At 33.9% G+C, this 19,818-nt stretch overlaps 1 protein-coding gene and 1 long non-coding RNA gene across 3 annotated transcripts in view; one reads left to right on the top strand and one right to left on the bottom strand.

Moving 5' to 3' along the window:
* Positions 1-15,883, bottom strand: part of LOC140668558 (uncharacterized) — a 30,378-nt gene extending 14,495 nt beyond the window's left edge. For both annotated transcript variants that reach the window (XR_012047195.1, XM_072897692.1), the window contains exons 1-2: positions 15,679-15,883; positions 5,115-5,192 (exon numbers count right to left, since the gene is read on the bottom strand). Coding sequence is in view for 1 of the 2 variants with exons in the window: in XM_072897692.1 (XP_072753793.1) it covers positions 5,115-5,192; positions 15,679-15,699 (99 nt within the window). In the remaining variant the exon portion in view is untranslated. The remainder of the gene's footprint in view (positions 1-5,114; positions 5,193-15,678) is intronic.
* Positions 1-19,818, top strand: part of LOC140668560 (uncharacterized) — a 189,271-nt gene that overhangs the window by 68,535 nt on the left and 100,918 nt on the right. The window lies entirely within an intron of this gene.

Here is a 19,818-nt window from a genome sequence, read left to right as displayed (position 1 = left end):
ACGATATACAGTATTGGAATGATGTTAATAAATATGTAATACTTTCTTCAATTATCTACTTATTCACTTGTAAAATATAATTTAGTTGAAATAAATTTCTATTATAACTAATATATAGAGCGTACATACATATAAACATATTCGTTGATTATTGCAAACAGCAGCATTATTCTATCTCATGATTTTTTTCAATGTTTCACGATTTTGTGTAAGTTGCTGTGATTTAAGAAGCAAAACGATTGGATCAAAATCAAATGACCAAACGTGTGGATCCCAATTTTCGACAATGATACACGAATCTACTTATCCGATGTCTAAAGAACGTATATATATCACCGCGCGAGAATGGACTGACAGCAAGAAAAAAGGGAAAGCTAAATTGGTCACTTAATTTGTCATTTGTGACGGGACTTTGACAGTTTACCGCGGTCGAGAAATCGTTCGAGGAAATCGAGCGACTCGATAATTTTTACCATGTTGTTCTTAGAGTGTTATCTTCCTCGCCAGACTGCCACTTTCGTTTTGCTCATATACACGCACGTCGTCAACGTCAATTCGAACGTGTTCCTTGATTTTTCCTTAAGTGCACATTTTATCTCTGATTATTTGTTCACGTTTTAATTTTCTAGTAATTCTTATAATTTTCTAGTCTCATCGGCAACGCACGAAAAAGATATTATTTATACTTTCTATATCTTTTAGATCCCTTAGATATTTTATTTTATCTTTAATGTATTATTTTTATTGCTTTTAATATTATTTACTTTATATATCTTTTTAATCTCTTAGATAGATTTTATAATATTTTATCTTTAATGTATTTTTTATCTTATCTCATCAAAATGCTTTACTGATTTAACAAAAGTACATATACAGTCATTTCGTGCGTATTCAAATAGTAGGGTGCATTTGCCACGAGGCAGGCAGTAGTTAAACATTCAAAGGATAATTTCTATGCACCCTATGTGCATCGTTGACTTCTTGAAATGTTTCATCCTCTTTCGCCGCTTAAATGTGTACTGCTCGCCGGAAGTCGTTGTTACTCGCCTAAGTGTCTTTTCAAATCCTCGTCGCCGGAAGCTCGGCATAAAAAATCAGTTGTAGTCGAAGCGATGACTCGGATGCGTAGAAAGCAGTCCTTGTCAGGTACACGTTTGTGCCCTGGATCGGTTGTCAGGTGGTTTTGACTTTTTGGACGAGTCCTCATTGTTGAACAATGAATAACTGCGTCGCCTGAATCATGCATTTCTTCTTTAAACAGGAAGGCGGGGGGGGGGGGGGGCGGAAGGGAAGACGGAGGGGGCGGCGAAGACAAGAAGCGCTGAAAAATTTTTGCAATGTCGGCCGCGCATAATGTGCAGACCGCTGAGGTCCCGAAAAACAATGGCATTTGCATCATAAATAAACGTGACGCCTGACCCGAATCTAGGTCTTCGCCGTCTTCCGCGCCTGTGTTTCTCTTAACAAGAGAGCGAACTGCTGTGCAAATTAGTGCACCGGAGTTGCCTGAAGCGAAACGAGACGAAGAGATGAGAGAGGAAAAGACCGAGCCAGGTCGTTCGTGTTAATATTCATCATGTATACGACGCGTCACGATTTACCATCTTTTGGCGATCCTGCCTTCGGCTCTGCTTCGTTGCTTCGGCCTTCGAACGACCTGGCTCTCCTTTATTTGAACGCGTTCCGGACGACAAATGTGGAATTCGGACGCCATCCGAGAAACCAAGACGATTCACGAAACACAGGGACGCATCGGCAATGCAAGAGTTCTTTTAATTATGATGCAATTAACTGTCACTTTCATTTCATAGAAAGTAAAAGCTAAAGCTAATTGAATATTTGAATTTATTTTAATAATCATTGTAATTTTTCAATATTTTATTTTATTGAGATTTATTCACGCGACAATATCGGCAAAAGATTTTCAATTTTTACGATCGCAAAAAGATTATTGCGTGATGATCGATCCGCTCCTGCTCGCTGTTCAAGGTAACATCATATTTTCAGTCTTTCGTGTGTTTGCGAACGTTCGCGCGCGTGCTCTCGTGGTACCAAAAATGGAAGAGAGGAAAAAATCCGGAGCGTGAAGCAAAGGGGCCACGGTTATCGCCGTTGCACGCAAAGAAGGTTAGGAGAGAAAGAGAGAAAGAGAGAAAGAGAGGAAAGAGGAGGGGAACTTGCGCCCTCCTCTCGATGTTACGCGGAGAATTCGAGGGACAGTCGTTAGTATGCTAATGAGTGTTCCTCGTTTCTTCGTCCATGGCCGTCGTATGTGCACGGCCGCTAAATTATTTCAAATATTTCCAAATACCCATCGAGAAGAAGGTAGATCGGCTTCGAGGTTAGAGATCATGGAACTCGGCATGCACCCGCGGTGCTCGCTCCGTGTCGTTGTGCATGTGTGTGCGTGAAAAATTGGTCGCCTGAGCGAGTGCCTCTAATTCTGGCCGCTATACTTTTGTGCCCCCTCTCCCTTACTTGCCCTTTTGATATCAGGGTTTCGATGACACTATTATATATCTCGCGATAACATCGGAACCTCGTGAGAGCAGCGGTTCCTTCCTGCTGGTATATAGTTGTACACTACACGACGTGACGTGACGTATACGATACACGATGGCGATATTAATTTTCCGGGCGGTATCATATTTCGTACTATTAAATCAGTCATCCGTGTTCATTAATTAAAGACGCGAGGCGTGAAACATCGATTAATTTCACTTACGTACGAGTGATAATAATTGTATCGCTGATTCATTATGCTGAAAAGCGTAGTGTCGCGATAAAAAAAAAAGTAGAATTATATCGTATCCGAAAGTAATTTATGCGATCAATCTTATATATGCATAATAAAATATTTTTTATATAGTATAAACTAATTTGTTTAATTCCGACACCGTTATTTAGTAATCTTAGAACGATCCGATGGACTTTTTACAAATTCGATTAAAATGCTCTTCTTTTTGTTATCAAGATTTAAACACGGTAATATATTTTCTTTCTTAAAGAGTTTCCCGGTTTATTCTAGTTTATGAGAGGAAAGTTTAATTGACTGAAAACATTATCTGTTACCCCATCTCCGTAAAAGCAAGTAGAACAGCAGATCCATTAGCCATTTATTGTCGTTAATGAGCTTCAATTATTCGGATGGGTCATTTAGTATGTGGTATCGATATTTCACGGTATAACGCGCATTAATGGGATAAGAGGACGAGAGCAAGGGTCAACATCTCTAAGGGGGTTCTAAGATCGTAGTTTAACGAGACTCGCGAATCACCGTTGCTGTTGTTTGATACACATATACATGCGCGCTCGTATACCATAGTACGTACAGATTTAACAGGTGGTTGCGCATGTGCGGCGGAATCCACCTGTTGAATGCCACCTGTTGAATCCACCTGTTGAATGTTATTCGCGACTGTAATGCTTCACGTGACTAATCGCGGGAGCGAACCGCGATCGACACAATATCCTCGCTTTTCCTCGTTATTTCCCGCGCTCGCGCGTATCCCGCATCTGTTCCGAGAAACAGATTCGTTCCTTCCTCTTTTGAAGAATTTTTTTTCAACGATTGTAAAATCTTTAAGTTACTTACAAATCGCGTATGTATATCGTTGTCTCAAAATAAAATAAAATAGAAAGAAATGTAATTTTTTATTATGCGCTTCCAGCTAAAGTAACAACGTACAATGGCCGCGTTATATTTTTAGGCAATGTTATCATTCTATATCGATACGTTATTATTTCCGGAATATTCGTCGCGATTCGCTGCAGCCCGGGCATCGCTGAACGAGGACGATCCGAAATAATCGATTGGTCGCGCTCGAGTCTCTCGTCCACTTACGGATTCGAGCCGGGGGCAGGAGATTTTTCTCCTTTTTTCTCGCGTTTGCCTCTCGCGTGCGCTCACCTTTTCCACATATCAGACTTTCTCACCTCTTTCGTTGACCATGATTACTATGACGGAGGATCTCTACCATCGGAGCTTTTTCGTTTTTACATTTGTCACGGGTTATTAAATTGCTTCTTCTTTAAACTAGAGTGCGAAACGCGTGCACGCATCGTATACGTCGACTCATCATCGGCGTATCGACATTTACAACTTTGCGAAATCTTCGCAGCAGGTTAATATCGGGTAGAAACTACTTCCGTTCGTTTTTTGCCAACGATGGTTTTTTTTCTCAATGCTAACTTGCTGATAAATCATTGCCTTACTTTGTTACTTTTCTTTTTACTACAAAATTGTGCATATGTGGTTTTACTAGAAAACACGTAATATCTTTTTTTTTTTTTTTTTTTTTTTAGTTTTGCGTAATATAATATATATATATAATTTTTCCATTAATAATGTGACTATAAATTAACACAATATAAATGAATTGAAAAGGGAATATGATAATTCTTATTAACTTATGATGACATATTTAGTTTTTATTACATGTTTGTAAAAAATTAACTCTGATGTGAACTATACGCTTAATAAATTTCATACATAAAATGCAACGCGATTTATTTCTGGATTATAGCAACATTATTGCTATTATTTCATCTTTTGTACTTCTTTTATAAATGACTAAACTTCTAGTGTATTTATTCATATTTGTATGCTCAACAAAATTATTATTATTATTATTATTATTATTATTATTATTATGAACAAGTAGATGAAAGAATAATTAATGCGTGAAGTAGCTTAACGTTTTAGAACAATCATTTGAGAAGCGAAAAACTATCGTTTTGGCATTTTTCACATTCAAAAACCTCTTTTAAAAAAAATAGACCTTGCGTCTTTATCATGTATCTTCTCATTCATTCAACTTTATACTAGTTTTCTTTCAATCGTATATTACGAAATTGTTATAATTCCGAAAAATGAAGACAGACTTATTTACGACTTATTTGAAAACGACGAAACTGTGCGACTTAATAATTATATTTGCATTGCTCTTCATAAGGTTACAGAATTTGCATCACAAATGTTATATAACGCGCGCAACACAAACAGAGTGTGTGACTAAACATCGTCGTGTGAATTGTCAACGTCATGTCACAAAGTCCGTAAAACCTAACCCGGATTTTATCATGTCATCTAATTATTGACAAGCGTCTCTTACCTTGCAACCCTCGCATGTATATGCTCCAAAATGATAACCGGCTGCACGTTCCTTGCACACCTTGCACCATTTATCTACCTGCAATTATAAAAATTATAAAAATTATAAAATTTATTCAAAGAAGAGATAGAGTCATATTGCTTCGGCTCATCCTTGGAAGAATAAAGCGCGATTGATGTTGAATGGTGGGGCGGCGAACCGGTTTTCTCTATGTTCGTTTCAATTTTTATTCCTCCCACAATATCTTACGGATGTGTTTAAACCGGATTTAGAATACAAGGAAACTAATTGGAAACATGATGGAACTTTGATTTTAAGTGAGTACGTTTTTTTTTATAAAGTCTTGCATAGCTTTAAATCAACAAAGTCTATATAATGTTTGTAATATCGCGATGACGAAAGTGCTTTCGTGTATATTATTTGGTGGATACGGAGTTTTTGAGCAGAGGACGATTAGATCTTTGCCCATGGGCATGAAATGGATATCCGGAGAATCATTAGGTTCTCTTCTTTCTCAAATCTATGTTTCCCCAACCTGTCGTAATGCTCGAATCGAAACTCGTTTTAACCCACCGGCGTGTTATAAATCAGCGTTATCTCGGCAAACGGTGCCATCTGCCTCGACTTAGTATCGAGTATCGAAACGAGAAACCTATTTTTCGAATAAACTGGAATAAAATTAGACCATATATTGATGATAAGGAAGTTACAATCATCGGTGTTTCTCGTCGTGCGAGTTTTTTCATCATCGACGATGCGATACAAAAGTTTTCGATCTGAAATTGATACGACGAAGAGAACCAGCTTTCCAAATTTATGAGTCGTAATTTTATAAAATTGTATTCGGTGCATAACTATAGAAAGATTGGTTTTGTTATAATAAAACGACTAAACTGGGCGACATCACGATACATGTTTTTTTAAAATAATGAACATAAAAGTTCAGATTTACGAAATACATTGACAGAAAGAGATAGACAAAAAAAAGTTTAGAAAGTAGTATTCGTGAAATGCTAACGTTTCTGACAATCAGTTCGTATCTCTCGTAAATGACACTATATTGTGACAAGTTGCACATCGGGTGATACATTATATAAAAATATGTGCAAAAAAATTAACTGCATTCGCTCGCCACGACTCGACGCAGGAGACCTCCTGCAGATTCGTTGATTTAAAAATATACCCGTGATCGATAGCGAAAGAGTGAAAGAAAGAGAGAAATAGTCGGTGTGTCATGCTTAGGAGATAAAGTTGCTCGAAAAGATATTCTTTTTTATATAAAACAAGGAGAGGAGTATTTTAATGAGAACCCAGCCTGACGGTAATTAGTAGGTACTCTGATACAATCTTCCGCGTGCACTGCGTCAACTCTTTATAATTGCGCTTCTAAAGAAAATGGATTGTCAACAAAGACGGACGATAAAACGAAACGAGAACAAACTAGTGAAAAAGAGCCGAGTTCGTTAAGATTTTCAAGTTTCTTCATGACATGGTTGCTTAACACCTGCTAATTCTCCTCTTCCACTCGTTATGCGCTTCATTAATGAAGTGAAACTTTTCCTACTTTCCCCCTCCCTCTCATTCCTATCTGAATTCTTTTAATTGATGGCATTTTCTCATTAAAACGATCAATTACGTGGTGATTTTTACGTGTGTACATCTGCACTAGTTTCGATGTCAAATGCAAAAAAAATTCCGAAATTTTGATTCAAGTGTTTATAGTATGTTTATTCTCCGCGATATTTAAAGATTTAAAAATTACAAAAATTATATAAATGACATGCTCACATTTTTTTCTTTTTCTTGTTTTAATCTGAAATCTTTATTGTATTTTGTATACGCTTAGATTTATAATTTCTAACGTAACATATTTACATATGCATTCTTGTAATATATGTTAAGAATTCTCGAAATATTCAACGTCAATACAGATCTCGGTCGAGAGAGAGACTATTTTCTAATATTTCAAACACACCTGAATCTAAGACTCGGCCGTTCTAAGTGAGTCTAAGAGTTCGGGCAAGGAGACCTAATACAAAACCAAATAAAGCAGCAGAGTATATACGTATAACGGAGCAACCGGATTGCGCGTGCTCTTGAACGGACAGACGCAGATATATGGCTCGAGATAAATCGCGAAATGAAGAAAACAATAAGCGCGAAAGGTTGAGATGTATAGGCCAGAGATGGAACAATTGCGAGCGTAGCTCGCAAAAAATTCCATCGCCCTAATAACCTAGAACATAATAACCCAGGAAACAGAACACCTCCGAGGAGTGGCGTACATTTGCGATAAATCACGGAGAACACGAGTCAAGTCTTTGCAGCAAACATCTCGGCTGTACTTAACTGGTACTATTTACTTGTACTATTTACGCGGTCTATTGATTTTACAAGAAGATCACTATGCAATTGTTATCGAGGATATCCACATGTCAATGTGGGCCAAGGTTGATTTGTCGCGACAAATCCTTGCACGCGACATCGCGCCGACTTCGAAATATCTGCTGCGAAAATCGTCTCGCATACAAATTCGCACGTTATCGGAATCTTTCAATCAATGTAACAGTTGTCGCGGAAAGAAATTATGCACGATTTCTTCCAATTTTATCATTGACTTTGAAATCATAATTCATAATGTCGTATCTGTAGTATGTGAAACAGATGAAATGAGAAAATTCGAAAGGAGAAAAGAAGGGTCACGAGTCACGAGGAAAAAGTCTCACATGTACATATATACACAGTGTAAATACACGATGCCTCGTACCCTAGTTTCTATGAATAGAGTCAATATTTGCTCGACATTGACGCGTTAATGAAGTCGATCGACTCGCAGTATCTCTGCTCTAAATATCAGTTTACAGATCTCGGCTGTAACGACGACGACGACGACGACGACGACGACGTTGACGTCCATGATAATGATGACAACGACAAGATCAAAAGGGGTCAGAAAAATCAGAACCCTTTCGGGTACTATTGCGTGTCATCGCGGCAGCCCATGTGCGTGCACGTTTACCTGCGTACAGGGGCACGTAGCAGTTTACGCGCCATTAAACACAAGTCCCATGTGACGTTTATCCCTTTATGAGGCCTTTTTCACTATCCGACCCGAGAGCCGGAGAGCAACGCTTCTTTTGTCGTCTTTACCCCTCGCTATCGTCTCAACCCTTGCCGAATTTGCGCTCGTCGCGCGATCGTCATCTTTATAATCGTTTTGGTAATCGAAGAAGGAATTCTTTTTCTTTTATGTACGTTACACTTGTAAAAATAAACAAAATATATACGCTTACGCTGAAGAAAGAATATGTGATAAATATGTTTATAACACGTCTGAGGTTTATGTGATTTTAAAAATATTTTAAATCTAAGAATATTTAAGTCAATTTATACGTATAATTATATGTATATGAAATATATATATATATATAATTTAATACAATACATTAATATATAAAATTAAAAAAAAATTTGAGACATAAGAAACGAAATTTTTAATTTCTCTGAAGACAAAAATTAAATGAATTTAATTATATAATGTGTTTCGTATCATGACGAATAATTTTCTCAAAATTTTTCAATTTCAAGTTCTTGTATTATAGTACTAATGTCAACAATAACTAATGATAAAAAATGCATATGAACCGTATGGATTATGAGCACAGATACAGAGCACAATAATTTAAGCATGTAATTTAAAAAGAATGGAAAGAAAAGCATCTCGATTTCTTGCAATAGTTGCCGGAGGAAGAAAAATTATTTGTTTTAGTAAAACAAGATGTAAGAGTAGATAAGATTAGTGACATTATCATTTACATAGCTTTATCATTGAAACAACAGTATATGTTTTTCTTCGTATTTGGTTTCCAGTATGTATTTATGATTTAGAGAAGCTGGATTTTTGGAATATTTTGAATATACATATATGTATATATGCGTCTACAGAGATAATATACGGAGATCGTTTATGTTTGAAGGTGTTAATTTTCAATTCTACGCAAAGATCGACCGTTATAAGGAATCTCGTGTTACGGAAAGTTTTGCGCAATGTGCAAATAGGGTTAATCATTTTTCCGCAGTGTTCGTAGACGCGTTCGTCGTTATAATTCTTCCAGCAACGAGAGTACACATTAGAAACATGGTTTGCGCGATATAATTAATCGACGGTATATTAATTCATATATTTATTACACACCGCGTTAAGAATGAGCACTTGATTACTGTCCGGGTCGTGATATACAGCCGGTAATTTTTCTCGGTGCGTTAATGAGTCAATGAATCTACTCGCGAAAGAAGGAGTCGATATATCACCCGAGATACGCGTTTGAACACGCGCGCGCGCGCGCGCGCGGACGTTTGTGCACGAAAGTTTCTCGTCTCGATGTTATCGGTGTTTAATTATGCGCGAAAGGATTACGCGCAAATAAATGCATACGCCGTATATAATCGACTATTACCGGATTACATAAAGTAAACAGGATTTTGCGCGCGAACGCGAAGCGAAGAATCTTATGGCGAAGTAGAATGATAGTGGGAACTTTGGCACAGAAAACTGGTTCTCTCTAAACACATTGCTGATATGTTTTCGACTTGTATGAATAACAGTAATTAAAAATGACAATTTCTTAAGCAATGTTTTTATAAAATTTTGTAAAAATAATCTTATAATCAATCAATAAAATATATGCTCTGGTTTGCATATAATTTATATCACAATTTTTTATAGAAAAATAACTAAATTTTTTTATAATTTGGAAAAAACAAAAAATATTTTTAAAAATGTTAATAATTTAATAGTTAATTTTAAATATTTTGTGTTAATTTTATATTACATATAAATTTTGTTTAATATCACATAAATAAAATTAATTATTATTATTATTATTTGTAAAAATATAAAAAAGATAATATAATATTTCTTTTCAACTAAAATCTCTTTATCATACATATTATTTATTATTTAGTAAATGTGCTCAAAATCAAAAATATGAAAATTGTAAATTACGACATCGTTGATCCACGAAAGAATCCCGGAAAAGCCCTAGAACGTAGCAAGAATGTAACATGCGGCTGGCACAATTTGTATTGGCATCGATGCGTTTTTAACGATCAGTTTGATGGATGGTGGTGGCTCATTCACGGACACGTCGATCGAATCCTTGAAAAATGATCCTATACATCGGCGCGCACACATATCTTAGCGGGAGTATATAGATGAAGCAATATGCCAATATATAGGGTGTATATAAAAAGTAATGTAATTTTATACTTTTATAGAAAATAGATATGCAAAATTAGAAGGATAACGATTATCGTAATAGTAAAACATGAATAATTTTGAATTGAAAACAAATTAAATTTGAAATTAAATATTTTTATCCAATTAAACTTTAGGAGCTTAAATAATTAATTCAGTTAATAAATTCCAATAAAATTTATTTCAACATTTAATTCAATTAAGAAAGATATTGATTAAAAAGGAGAAAGAATGTCATAGAAGAACGGAAAATGTTTAGTAAAAATGTTTCGTCTCAAAGTTTTCCTAAGATCTCTAGTTAATAGTGCGCGATTTCTCATCACACTCTGTATATATCATCCGCGCGCATATGGCAAGGTAGAAAGCAGAGTTTCTTTTCGGTTAATGTTTTCGCGATCTACAATGCGCCCGACCGGGAGCCAAAGACAATTAATAACCTTCCGGAGGATCATTTATCGCGACAGTTTAGCCTCACGTTAGAGAAACGAGCGAGCACGTCCTACCAGCATACGGAGCGCATAAACGCTATAGTGCCAGGTAGCCACGTCCTAGACGACGACATTGTCTGTCTCCTTGAGCCGTGACCGATCCGATTTTTAACAGCGATTCTACGTCCGCCACTCAAGAGTCAATCGAGAACGGTCGTGCACGACCCTCTCGCACTTGTGGGAATCGTGATGGGTGTTTCTCTCGGAAGTACTGTGATTCGTTATGCCCGCGTTATATCTTTGTATATGAATGTGAATGCATACATGCAACTCGTCGCAGCGTTTTAGATGAGAGTCAGCTGCCTCCATAGAACACGAATATGTTTCACGAATCATATGTTTTGTCAAACGTAATATTTTAAACTTGATGAAAAAAATCACTCACCGATTTAGCAAAAATAGCAATTGCTGCATTAAAAAAGATTTAAATACGTAAAAATTTACTCAAATATTCTTTCATAAATTATAAGGATTAACAATGAACCGATAAAACATTAATACATTTTTTTTATGTCTGTCCGAAATAAGAAATTAATAAAAACAACAATTTTTACTATTAGAGAAAAAAAGAGATATTGAATCAAATAAAAAATAATGTCGGTAGAAGGAGAACAGAATGGAGAGATAAAACAAATTAAAAGAGATAATGAATCAAAGTATTTTAAATGAAAATATGTGTTTAGAGATTTTCTTGCGATGGAATAAATTGGAACCAACAAGCGATTTACATTCGCTTTGCGATCTACATACTAAACAATGTATATAATACTTTGCGTGATTGCGAGATGGACGTCGTTTAGGTCATCACGTATGTGTTAATTTATACAAAAATTTTCTGCAAGCAAAGACATGTTGAATAAAAGAAGCGCGTATATCATGATATTACAACGAATATATTATAAGTAAGTTATTCAACGAAAAAAATTTATAATAGAACAATTAAATATATTAATAATTAATACATTTATTAAATATATAATAAAATATTAAATAATCGGGCAGTTGTGAGAAACAATATTTGTATATACATGTATAATTTATAGCATATTTATATACATGTATACATTTTTGTATACATGTATAATTTTTAACGAAGTGAAAGAAATGAACAACTGGAAACGAAACTCGTTAAATAACCACGTATTATAATGATAGGTCCCTTCGAATAAAAGCTTTGGGTTTTATATCTGTCTTCCGCTTATATTCCAAGACACACGAGACCGGTATGCCTCGTCGGCGCAATTTAATCTCCCTTTATTTGGCGATTAAACGCGCCATCATTGATTTATAATCTCATAAAAGGCCGAAGCACGGTCCTGTAACGACGCCTGCAATATCGCAAACTGAAAGAACACCGGGAAATTTTCACGTGTGCATGTATATATCTATATATGTGTACATGTGTACTCCATTGTGTAGTCGCGCGTAAACCGCTATTTAAATACGATTTCCATGAAAACGACATTTAAAATTTTATATGTCATCTTGTTGAAAAAAATATTCAAAGGTCTCGACTAATCGTTAATTTAATCTAAATGCACAATTTGAGTAATGCAGCACACATTGCCTAGAAATAGGTTAAATAAATAATCTCTATCGCGGATTGTTTGCAGAATAAGCACATTTTTTCTAGCTACTATTTAAATATATTTATATTTTATTCCCTTATTAAATATTTTTTATTATCAAATAATTATTTAATCATTTTACGAACATGATGCACATTACAAAATCGTAATCTTATTTAACATCCGTGAAAATAACTACTTGCAAGAAATGCTCTCGTTACAAGCCTGACAGTTTTAAGTAACTGCATCACGTTCAAAATGTGTAAATGCTGTACTCAAGAATATATACTCGCGATTATCTTTTGCTCTCGTCTGTAACGAGTTTCACGCGATAAGACCATTCAGTCTTCCACTCAACGCGGTCGCTTTTCGTAAGCACGTCGTCATCTTAACGGAAGCGGGACCAAGTGTAGATCGGTGTAATTCTTGTTATCGCAGAACGAACAAAGAGCATCGATTTAGATTAGAAAAGTAACGGGTAATTTTGCATGATGCGTACCGTTAAACGCACTTTTTAAACGATCTAGATAAGATAAAAAGAGAGACAGACGTTTCAACGCATTCACACGTTTTACATAAGCCTCGCTCGACCACGACGTTTTGTTATTGTATCTATTTTAAGAAAATATCCTAGCATAATTTTTTTTTATCAATAAAAGATTGAGGATTATTTTTTCTTATATAAACTTAAATAAATTCAGTTTATTTATAAAGAAAAAAAAACAATTTGAAAATGTTTTATCTGCAAAGATAGTAAGTAATCTAGTTTTGCACACGTTAAAAAATTTATTCATTTATATATAAAGGATTTTTTTTTTTTATCAATGTGACGTGACTACTACGTGAGAGAGTTGGATTTGAAGACAGAATCTTTAATCGAGTATTCTATTTACGCCTTACCGTCGCGGTTAGGTCAGGATCTTGGGCTCCATTCGAAATGGGACAAAAAAGATAATACGCGTATTTGTCACGATTCTCGGTACTTCCCGGATGACTGTTGTAAAGGGTGGCAATGTAGTGGCAGCAAAAAGGCGTTAAGTCAGATCACGACCCCGTGACGAGACGACGAACTGAAAGGGGTTAATATGTAAATGAGATGCGAAACAACTTTTAGGTTTGCTTCGCCCGTTGCACCAAATCTAATATTTGTGTATCACTAGATCAAATACAAAGAAGAGCTTCAACAATTACGTATTTATAATGTAAATGTGAAAAAAGTGTAAATACACATAAATCGATAAAAAGAAAAATGCATATATTTTTAATGTGATTTTTCACACTTAAAAAAAAAAAATGTTGTGATTGTGTTGAACTGTTATCACATATTATACTGAATTTTCCATTTTAAAAAGGATTATATTGTTGCCATTAAAAAATTCAAAATTGAAGTAATAAAATTAATCAAAGCCTAATTCTCTCATAATTCATGGTCAGAGAACATGATAAATCTATAGTTAACTTAATCTTAACCTACAGTTTTTAACTTGTCAGTTTTAATCTAATTGTAAATTCATTCGTGTTGTGATCTTATTTCGTGCAAAAATTTATATTGTTTTTTTTTTCTTAATTTTTTTATTTAACCCTCCGAAATGAAGATGCGTCCTTGAGCGCACACGCAAATTGTTGCGGGAATATACGCGTGCACGTGCGTGCACGATGAATCGGTGCGCGAGGAACAAGAACGGGAAGAAGATCGGAGATGAAGAAGAGAGAAGATATACATTTCTCTTTCTCTCTCTCTTATCTCGGACCTTTCCCGGGCATAGAGCCGGGTATACAAGTGGGTAATAACCGTATGAAAGGGTAACAAAGGTGGCCGACACACCGCGGTCGATGCGAAGAAAAAGAGCACCAAGGGGAAGGGTATAACGCGCGGGCAGGGGAAGAGCAATAAATATATTTTGACATGGGAGAGCCTTGCCGAAGTTCTTATGTATAATAATTGTAATGGTCGTCTCTGTTGCACTTATGGTATACATACGCTATATGTATGGAATACGCAGGCATCATCTTTGGGCCCATTGTGTTACCGAATTATTGTACCGACTACCAGTAGGCAAATATTATAACAACAGGAGGAGATAAAGGGGTAACGATAATGTTTTTATTTGATGATGGTTAACCGCACGTTGAGATAGCACGTTAGAAAGAGAAAGAGAGAGCTCCCCATCTGCCCCCTCTCTGGCGGTCAAGAAAGCATAAGTCATAACAATTTTCTTGAAACTAAAGGAGCATATGTATAACTATAATGCAAAATGTGTGATCAACCGTCAACGACACAACTAATTTTTATTTTTCTATTTTTTTCTTCAAATATCCATTATATATATATATATATATATATATATATATATATATATATATATATATATTTATATATATGTATATATATTTATATGGAAAAAATATAATCTTTTTTAAAATGGAAAATTCAGTATAATATGTGATAACAATTCAACACAATCACAAAATTTCTTTTTTAAAAAGTGTGAAAAATCACATTAAAAATACATGCATTTTTCTTTTTATGGAATTATGTCTATTTACATTTTTTCATATTTACATTATAAATACGTAATTGTTGAAGCTCTTTTTTGCATATATATATATATATATGTTAACATATATTATGTAAATTTATATATTTATATATTTTTTAAATAAGTATGTTATATTTTTATATCGAAGGTTTTATAACATAGAAACATTCCCTAATTTTTTGAAAAATGAGGCATGTGAAAGCTTTATACGCCTTGCCTCTTATAACAAAACTGCGTACTAATCGCTTAATAATTATGAAAATAAATACAGAAATATTTAGACATATTTTTATGTATTAAATGAATTTTAAACCGCTTTTCTCATTTCTGTAAAGTTATGATTTTATTTTTTATCATAACTTCTTATATATATGACCGTATTTATACAAGGAAAAATTGAATCCAAAAGTGCAAAGATTTATTAATTAATGCTCTGATAAACATAAAAATATAAAGAATGCGAATATTCACCAAAGTCTTTTAAATACTCGCAAAATAATTAATAGCGGTATTTCATACCGCATTAACGATGTAGACACATACAGCCATACACAGACACACACAGACACACACACACACACACGTATCTATTTGCTTTCTAAAAAGTGTACATGTAATAATCATAATAGCAAAAATACTAACAAATATCGTTAATATAATATGAAATATTTCTGTAGACGCTGTCAAAATATGTGAAATAAGGTCACTCACCTCTAAATCCATGATATCCATGTTGTTAGTTCGTTCAGTCCGTTTCGTCTTCAGTTTCACTAACAATAAGTCAACAATAAAAATCTGTTCCCGTTAAAGAGTAATTAAGTCCTATCATACGTGACACATTGCGTTATCTTTTTTTAAAATATTTTTTTTAATGTTTTTTTTTTAGAATTTTGAATCACACACTCTTTCAGTTATTTAATATTAAAATCCAAAGAAAGTCAAGTTTTTTTTCTTTTTTTTTTTTTTTTTTTTTTTTTTTGAAAAAATTTGTTTCTGTTTTCTTAAAAGTATTCTTCTAAATCTCGTTCTGTTGTAGAACACTACTGGTAATTTTTTGTCGCTTTGATTCAATATCGCTGAATGGGTAATACGACACTGACTGATCAAAATTCACGCATCTCTTCGTCCGATTTTATCTATATTAGCTTTTATGCTTTTTTTCTCTCTCTCTCTTTTTCTTCCCCTTCTCTCCTCTATTTGCCCCGCTATTTCTTTGCGAGTTTTTCCTTTATCTCTTTTCCTCGCTGCTCGTGATTGCTTTGTATACACTCTGTCTCTTTCTCTCTCCCCCTCTCTCTTTCTATCTCTCTCATATGCGCACATGTGACGGTGCGACTACGACGATGGATGAGAAAGGACTGGAGCTGTATTTCTCAGACCTGTTTGGCTGCATCGAGCGTCTGAACAGAACAGTGCTGTACCGAAGGAAAGGATTTTATCTGTAGTGAGCCATCTGGGGAGCTGTTCTTCACCTATCGGTTCACGCCTGTGCATGGGCCCGCCGACGGACCCAGTCTCAGACCGATCGGCCAACCAATCGGTGTGGATTCCTGATACCTAGGCTATATAAGTGCCACCCATCAGTCCCCACTTGTCCATCGGGTCCACCACTCTTGAAAGCTCTTGTCAGCCACAAATGCTACACTTTGCTAGTTTATTCGCTCTACTATGCCATTGAACTCTTATGTGTTACAGAAACATTAACAGGGGTGACATAAGTTATTTGACTTTTTCTATTTTCTTTTCCTTTCCTTCCCTTCTTTTTTATTATAGTGCAAATTAGACAATATTACATAGTTGTTAATATTATATTAATATTATTACAGAATTATGCGGTAGAATACGAGACTTATTACGTTATTATTTTATTAATGAACAATTGTATTATTTTACTAATGAAGGTAAGGTTCAAATTTATCAAACATCTCTATTAATCTTATTTATTCATATATCTTGAATTGTTGAAAAAAACCGTCATGATTTCTGTAACGATATATTTCTTTTTTATACACTAATAAGTAATTATGTATTATTATCACGTCACACAGACGTCTAAATCATGTCAATGGATTTTCCATGTAACGCGTTTTTTTCTGGTTGAAGTCAAAGGTATTTTCAATTTCTTCTAATGCGAATATTATTTTTTTCAAAACGTGAACAAGATTTCCTCACTGGCTGGTATTCAAAACAATGCTCTTACTGAGCTCCAGAATCTAACCGCAGAGAGATTAGTGTGCATGACACTCGCAGTTCGAATGAAAGCTTTTTATGGCGTCCATACAGGTTTAACTAGCGTGTGCTAAATAGTGCATGTATGGTTTCCACATTTTCTTTCGACATTCTAATAATGAGTAAGCGACAAATCCTCTTTCTTTTGAACAACTACTTAATGGCTATGTTAAATTCTTTGTTGTCGGAAAGACTTTTGTCAATTGTATAAGATATTTGTATAATCACTTCTTATCTATTTTTTTTTATATCTTAATCACATTCATTACCTTTCCTTTTCGAAATTTCTCTAAGTCTATTGCATTTTCTTTTTGTTTATATCAAGTTGTATTCTCCCTTCTCCTCAACATTCTTTCTTTTCTGTTATCATCTTTTACTGTTCAATACTTTCCAAAATAATTACTGCAATTTTTGCTCACTGATCTGTATTGTATTTTTTAATTCTTCTAACTCTTTCTCTATTAACCTTAAATTCTATTCAAGTTTATTAATTTTTCTATCTTTTTCTTTAAATATCTGTTTTTTATTACTCCTTTCATTTTTATATTTCTTTTCCTGTCATTTCTTTTTTCTTTTTAGGGGAATTACATAAAACTTGAAGAAATTTTTATATAATACAATTAATTTTTGTATAAGAGCGTATCCTTAAAGTTTTATTGATTGCAAGGTGAAGATGCTTTCTGCGAAACTCTTGTAAATTCGCCAATGTATGGCAACAAGAGAGGCATGGCAGACACCGTTAGATTCGTGATCAATTGGCCGCGCATAATCCGGATGTATCTACGCGTTCGGCCATCCGTTCTTTTTTGTCTGACGTAGTCTCATCCTAGTATGCATGTGCGTTCATGCAGAAGCCCTTTTGGAGAAGGCAGATGGGACTAATATAGACTCGATTTTGCTCTCGAAGATATGAACTCATTCTTTGGAAGGTGTCGGAGCTGCTTAGCGACATGGAAACAAATAAGATTTATCGTTCCATACATGTTGCTCTGATCGCCCCATGTTATGAAAAACATAATCGGCCTGATATCATACGGAGATATTCACGAGCAAAAAAGAAAAAAAAGTGATGCGTCAGTCCATATGGTTTGTCGTTGTATCTGAATTGTACGTGTCGACACAGAATTTACACAATTAAAATATTAAATATATATATGACGAAATGTTGATCATCCGTATTTAAATTATAATAGTGTATTTATATAGATAAATACGTAGAAAAAAATATAGACGAAGAGATAGAATTTCGTATTATATAGATAAGACATAGAAAAATATTAAAATGTTGTAAATATTAAAAGAGTCTATTTTGTGGTTAGGTTTTGATACAGCATACAAGTACAATTAAATCTAGAATAAAAGTTTTAATTAATTTTTCTATTGCGAATGTCTGCGCTCAGTTGCCACTGGCAACTTTATATTATTACGAGAGAGTGCAAAGAATTAAGTAATATAAATTCTACATAATTACTTAAAGTCGTTTGAATAATAACATTCGAATTGTAAGAAATAATCAAATGCATAATTTATAATAAAAAATATATCAATTTTGCACGTATCATAAAATTGAAAATAAAATCTAAACATAAATAAATTGAGTCAGTTATTTTGCTATAAATAACTCGATAATTCTAACACAGCTCTGATTTTAAATTTGATTAAGTAAGAAACTCTTTTACAAATTTCAATTAATAATAATAAAATGTAATGAATTATTTTTTTGTTTTTACAATATTATTAGGTGACACTTTTTTATATAATAATTTATATATATTTAAAGTATATATGTATATATTATAAGTATATATGTAATATTTATGCATTTAAAGTATAATTTAATTTAAAGGGTAAACAAGGGTATGATGGAAAAGATGACCATAGGCTGTATATTTTCTAATAATCCTTACATAGTGCGCTTTTTAGTCAAAGGGTAAAGTATCAAGGATAATCGATTTTGTAAATATCGATTAATGACTAAAAAAGCTCATCATGTAGCGATTATTAGAAAAATTATAGTTTATGGCCATCATATTCTAGTTTACCCTATAACTTATAATTCTATTATTAAGTTCCACTATTAACAAATTTTAGTTGATGCCTTGCCCTGACATCTTTTCGAAACTGGCCCATAATGCATAGTTGGAAATATAAAATAAGAAAGTGAATTCGAAAATGATATATTTATGAGTTTACAACCTATTTTAAAGTTCTTTACTACATTTTCAGTTGTCATTTCGTTTTTTTTCCCTTTTATTCTTTTTTTTTTTTTTTTCTGTTCGTTTTTTTACCGTTCTTTTCTTCGATTCTTTTCTTGAATTTAAAAAGATGAAGATATAGGTTAAACCAAGGTTAAAGTTGACTGTCATTGGAAAAACCGTTCTAAGAAATAAAACAAATAGGTTTTCTTTCTTCAAATAATTTATGTAAATTAATATATATAAAATAAAATTATTGCATGATTTTCAAATTTTACTAATGAGAAATTAAAATATGGAAATGAAGAGAAAAATACTTTAAAACGTTTTACAATAATTTGTTACGCAAATGTAAATTTAATAACAACAATAAGTTTGCAAAATATGATACTTATTTGATATTTGATATGATGTTTATTTTAACTGA

This window comes from Anoplolepis gracilipes, chromosome 8 (assembly GCF_047496725.1).
Source record: "Anoplolepis gracilipes chromosome 8, ASM4749672v1, whole genome shotgun sequence".
Taxonomy (NCBI): domain Eukaryota; kingdom Metazoa; phylum Arthropoda; class Insecta; order Hymenoptera; family Formicidae; genus Anoplolepis; species Anoplolepis gracilipes.
Note: the sequence above shows the minus strand (reverse complement) of the source record. Positions and strands in the feature narration are given on the sequence as shown.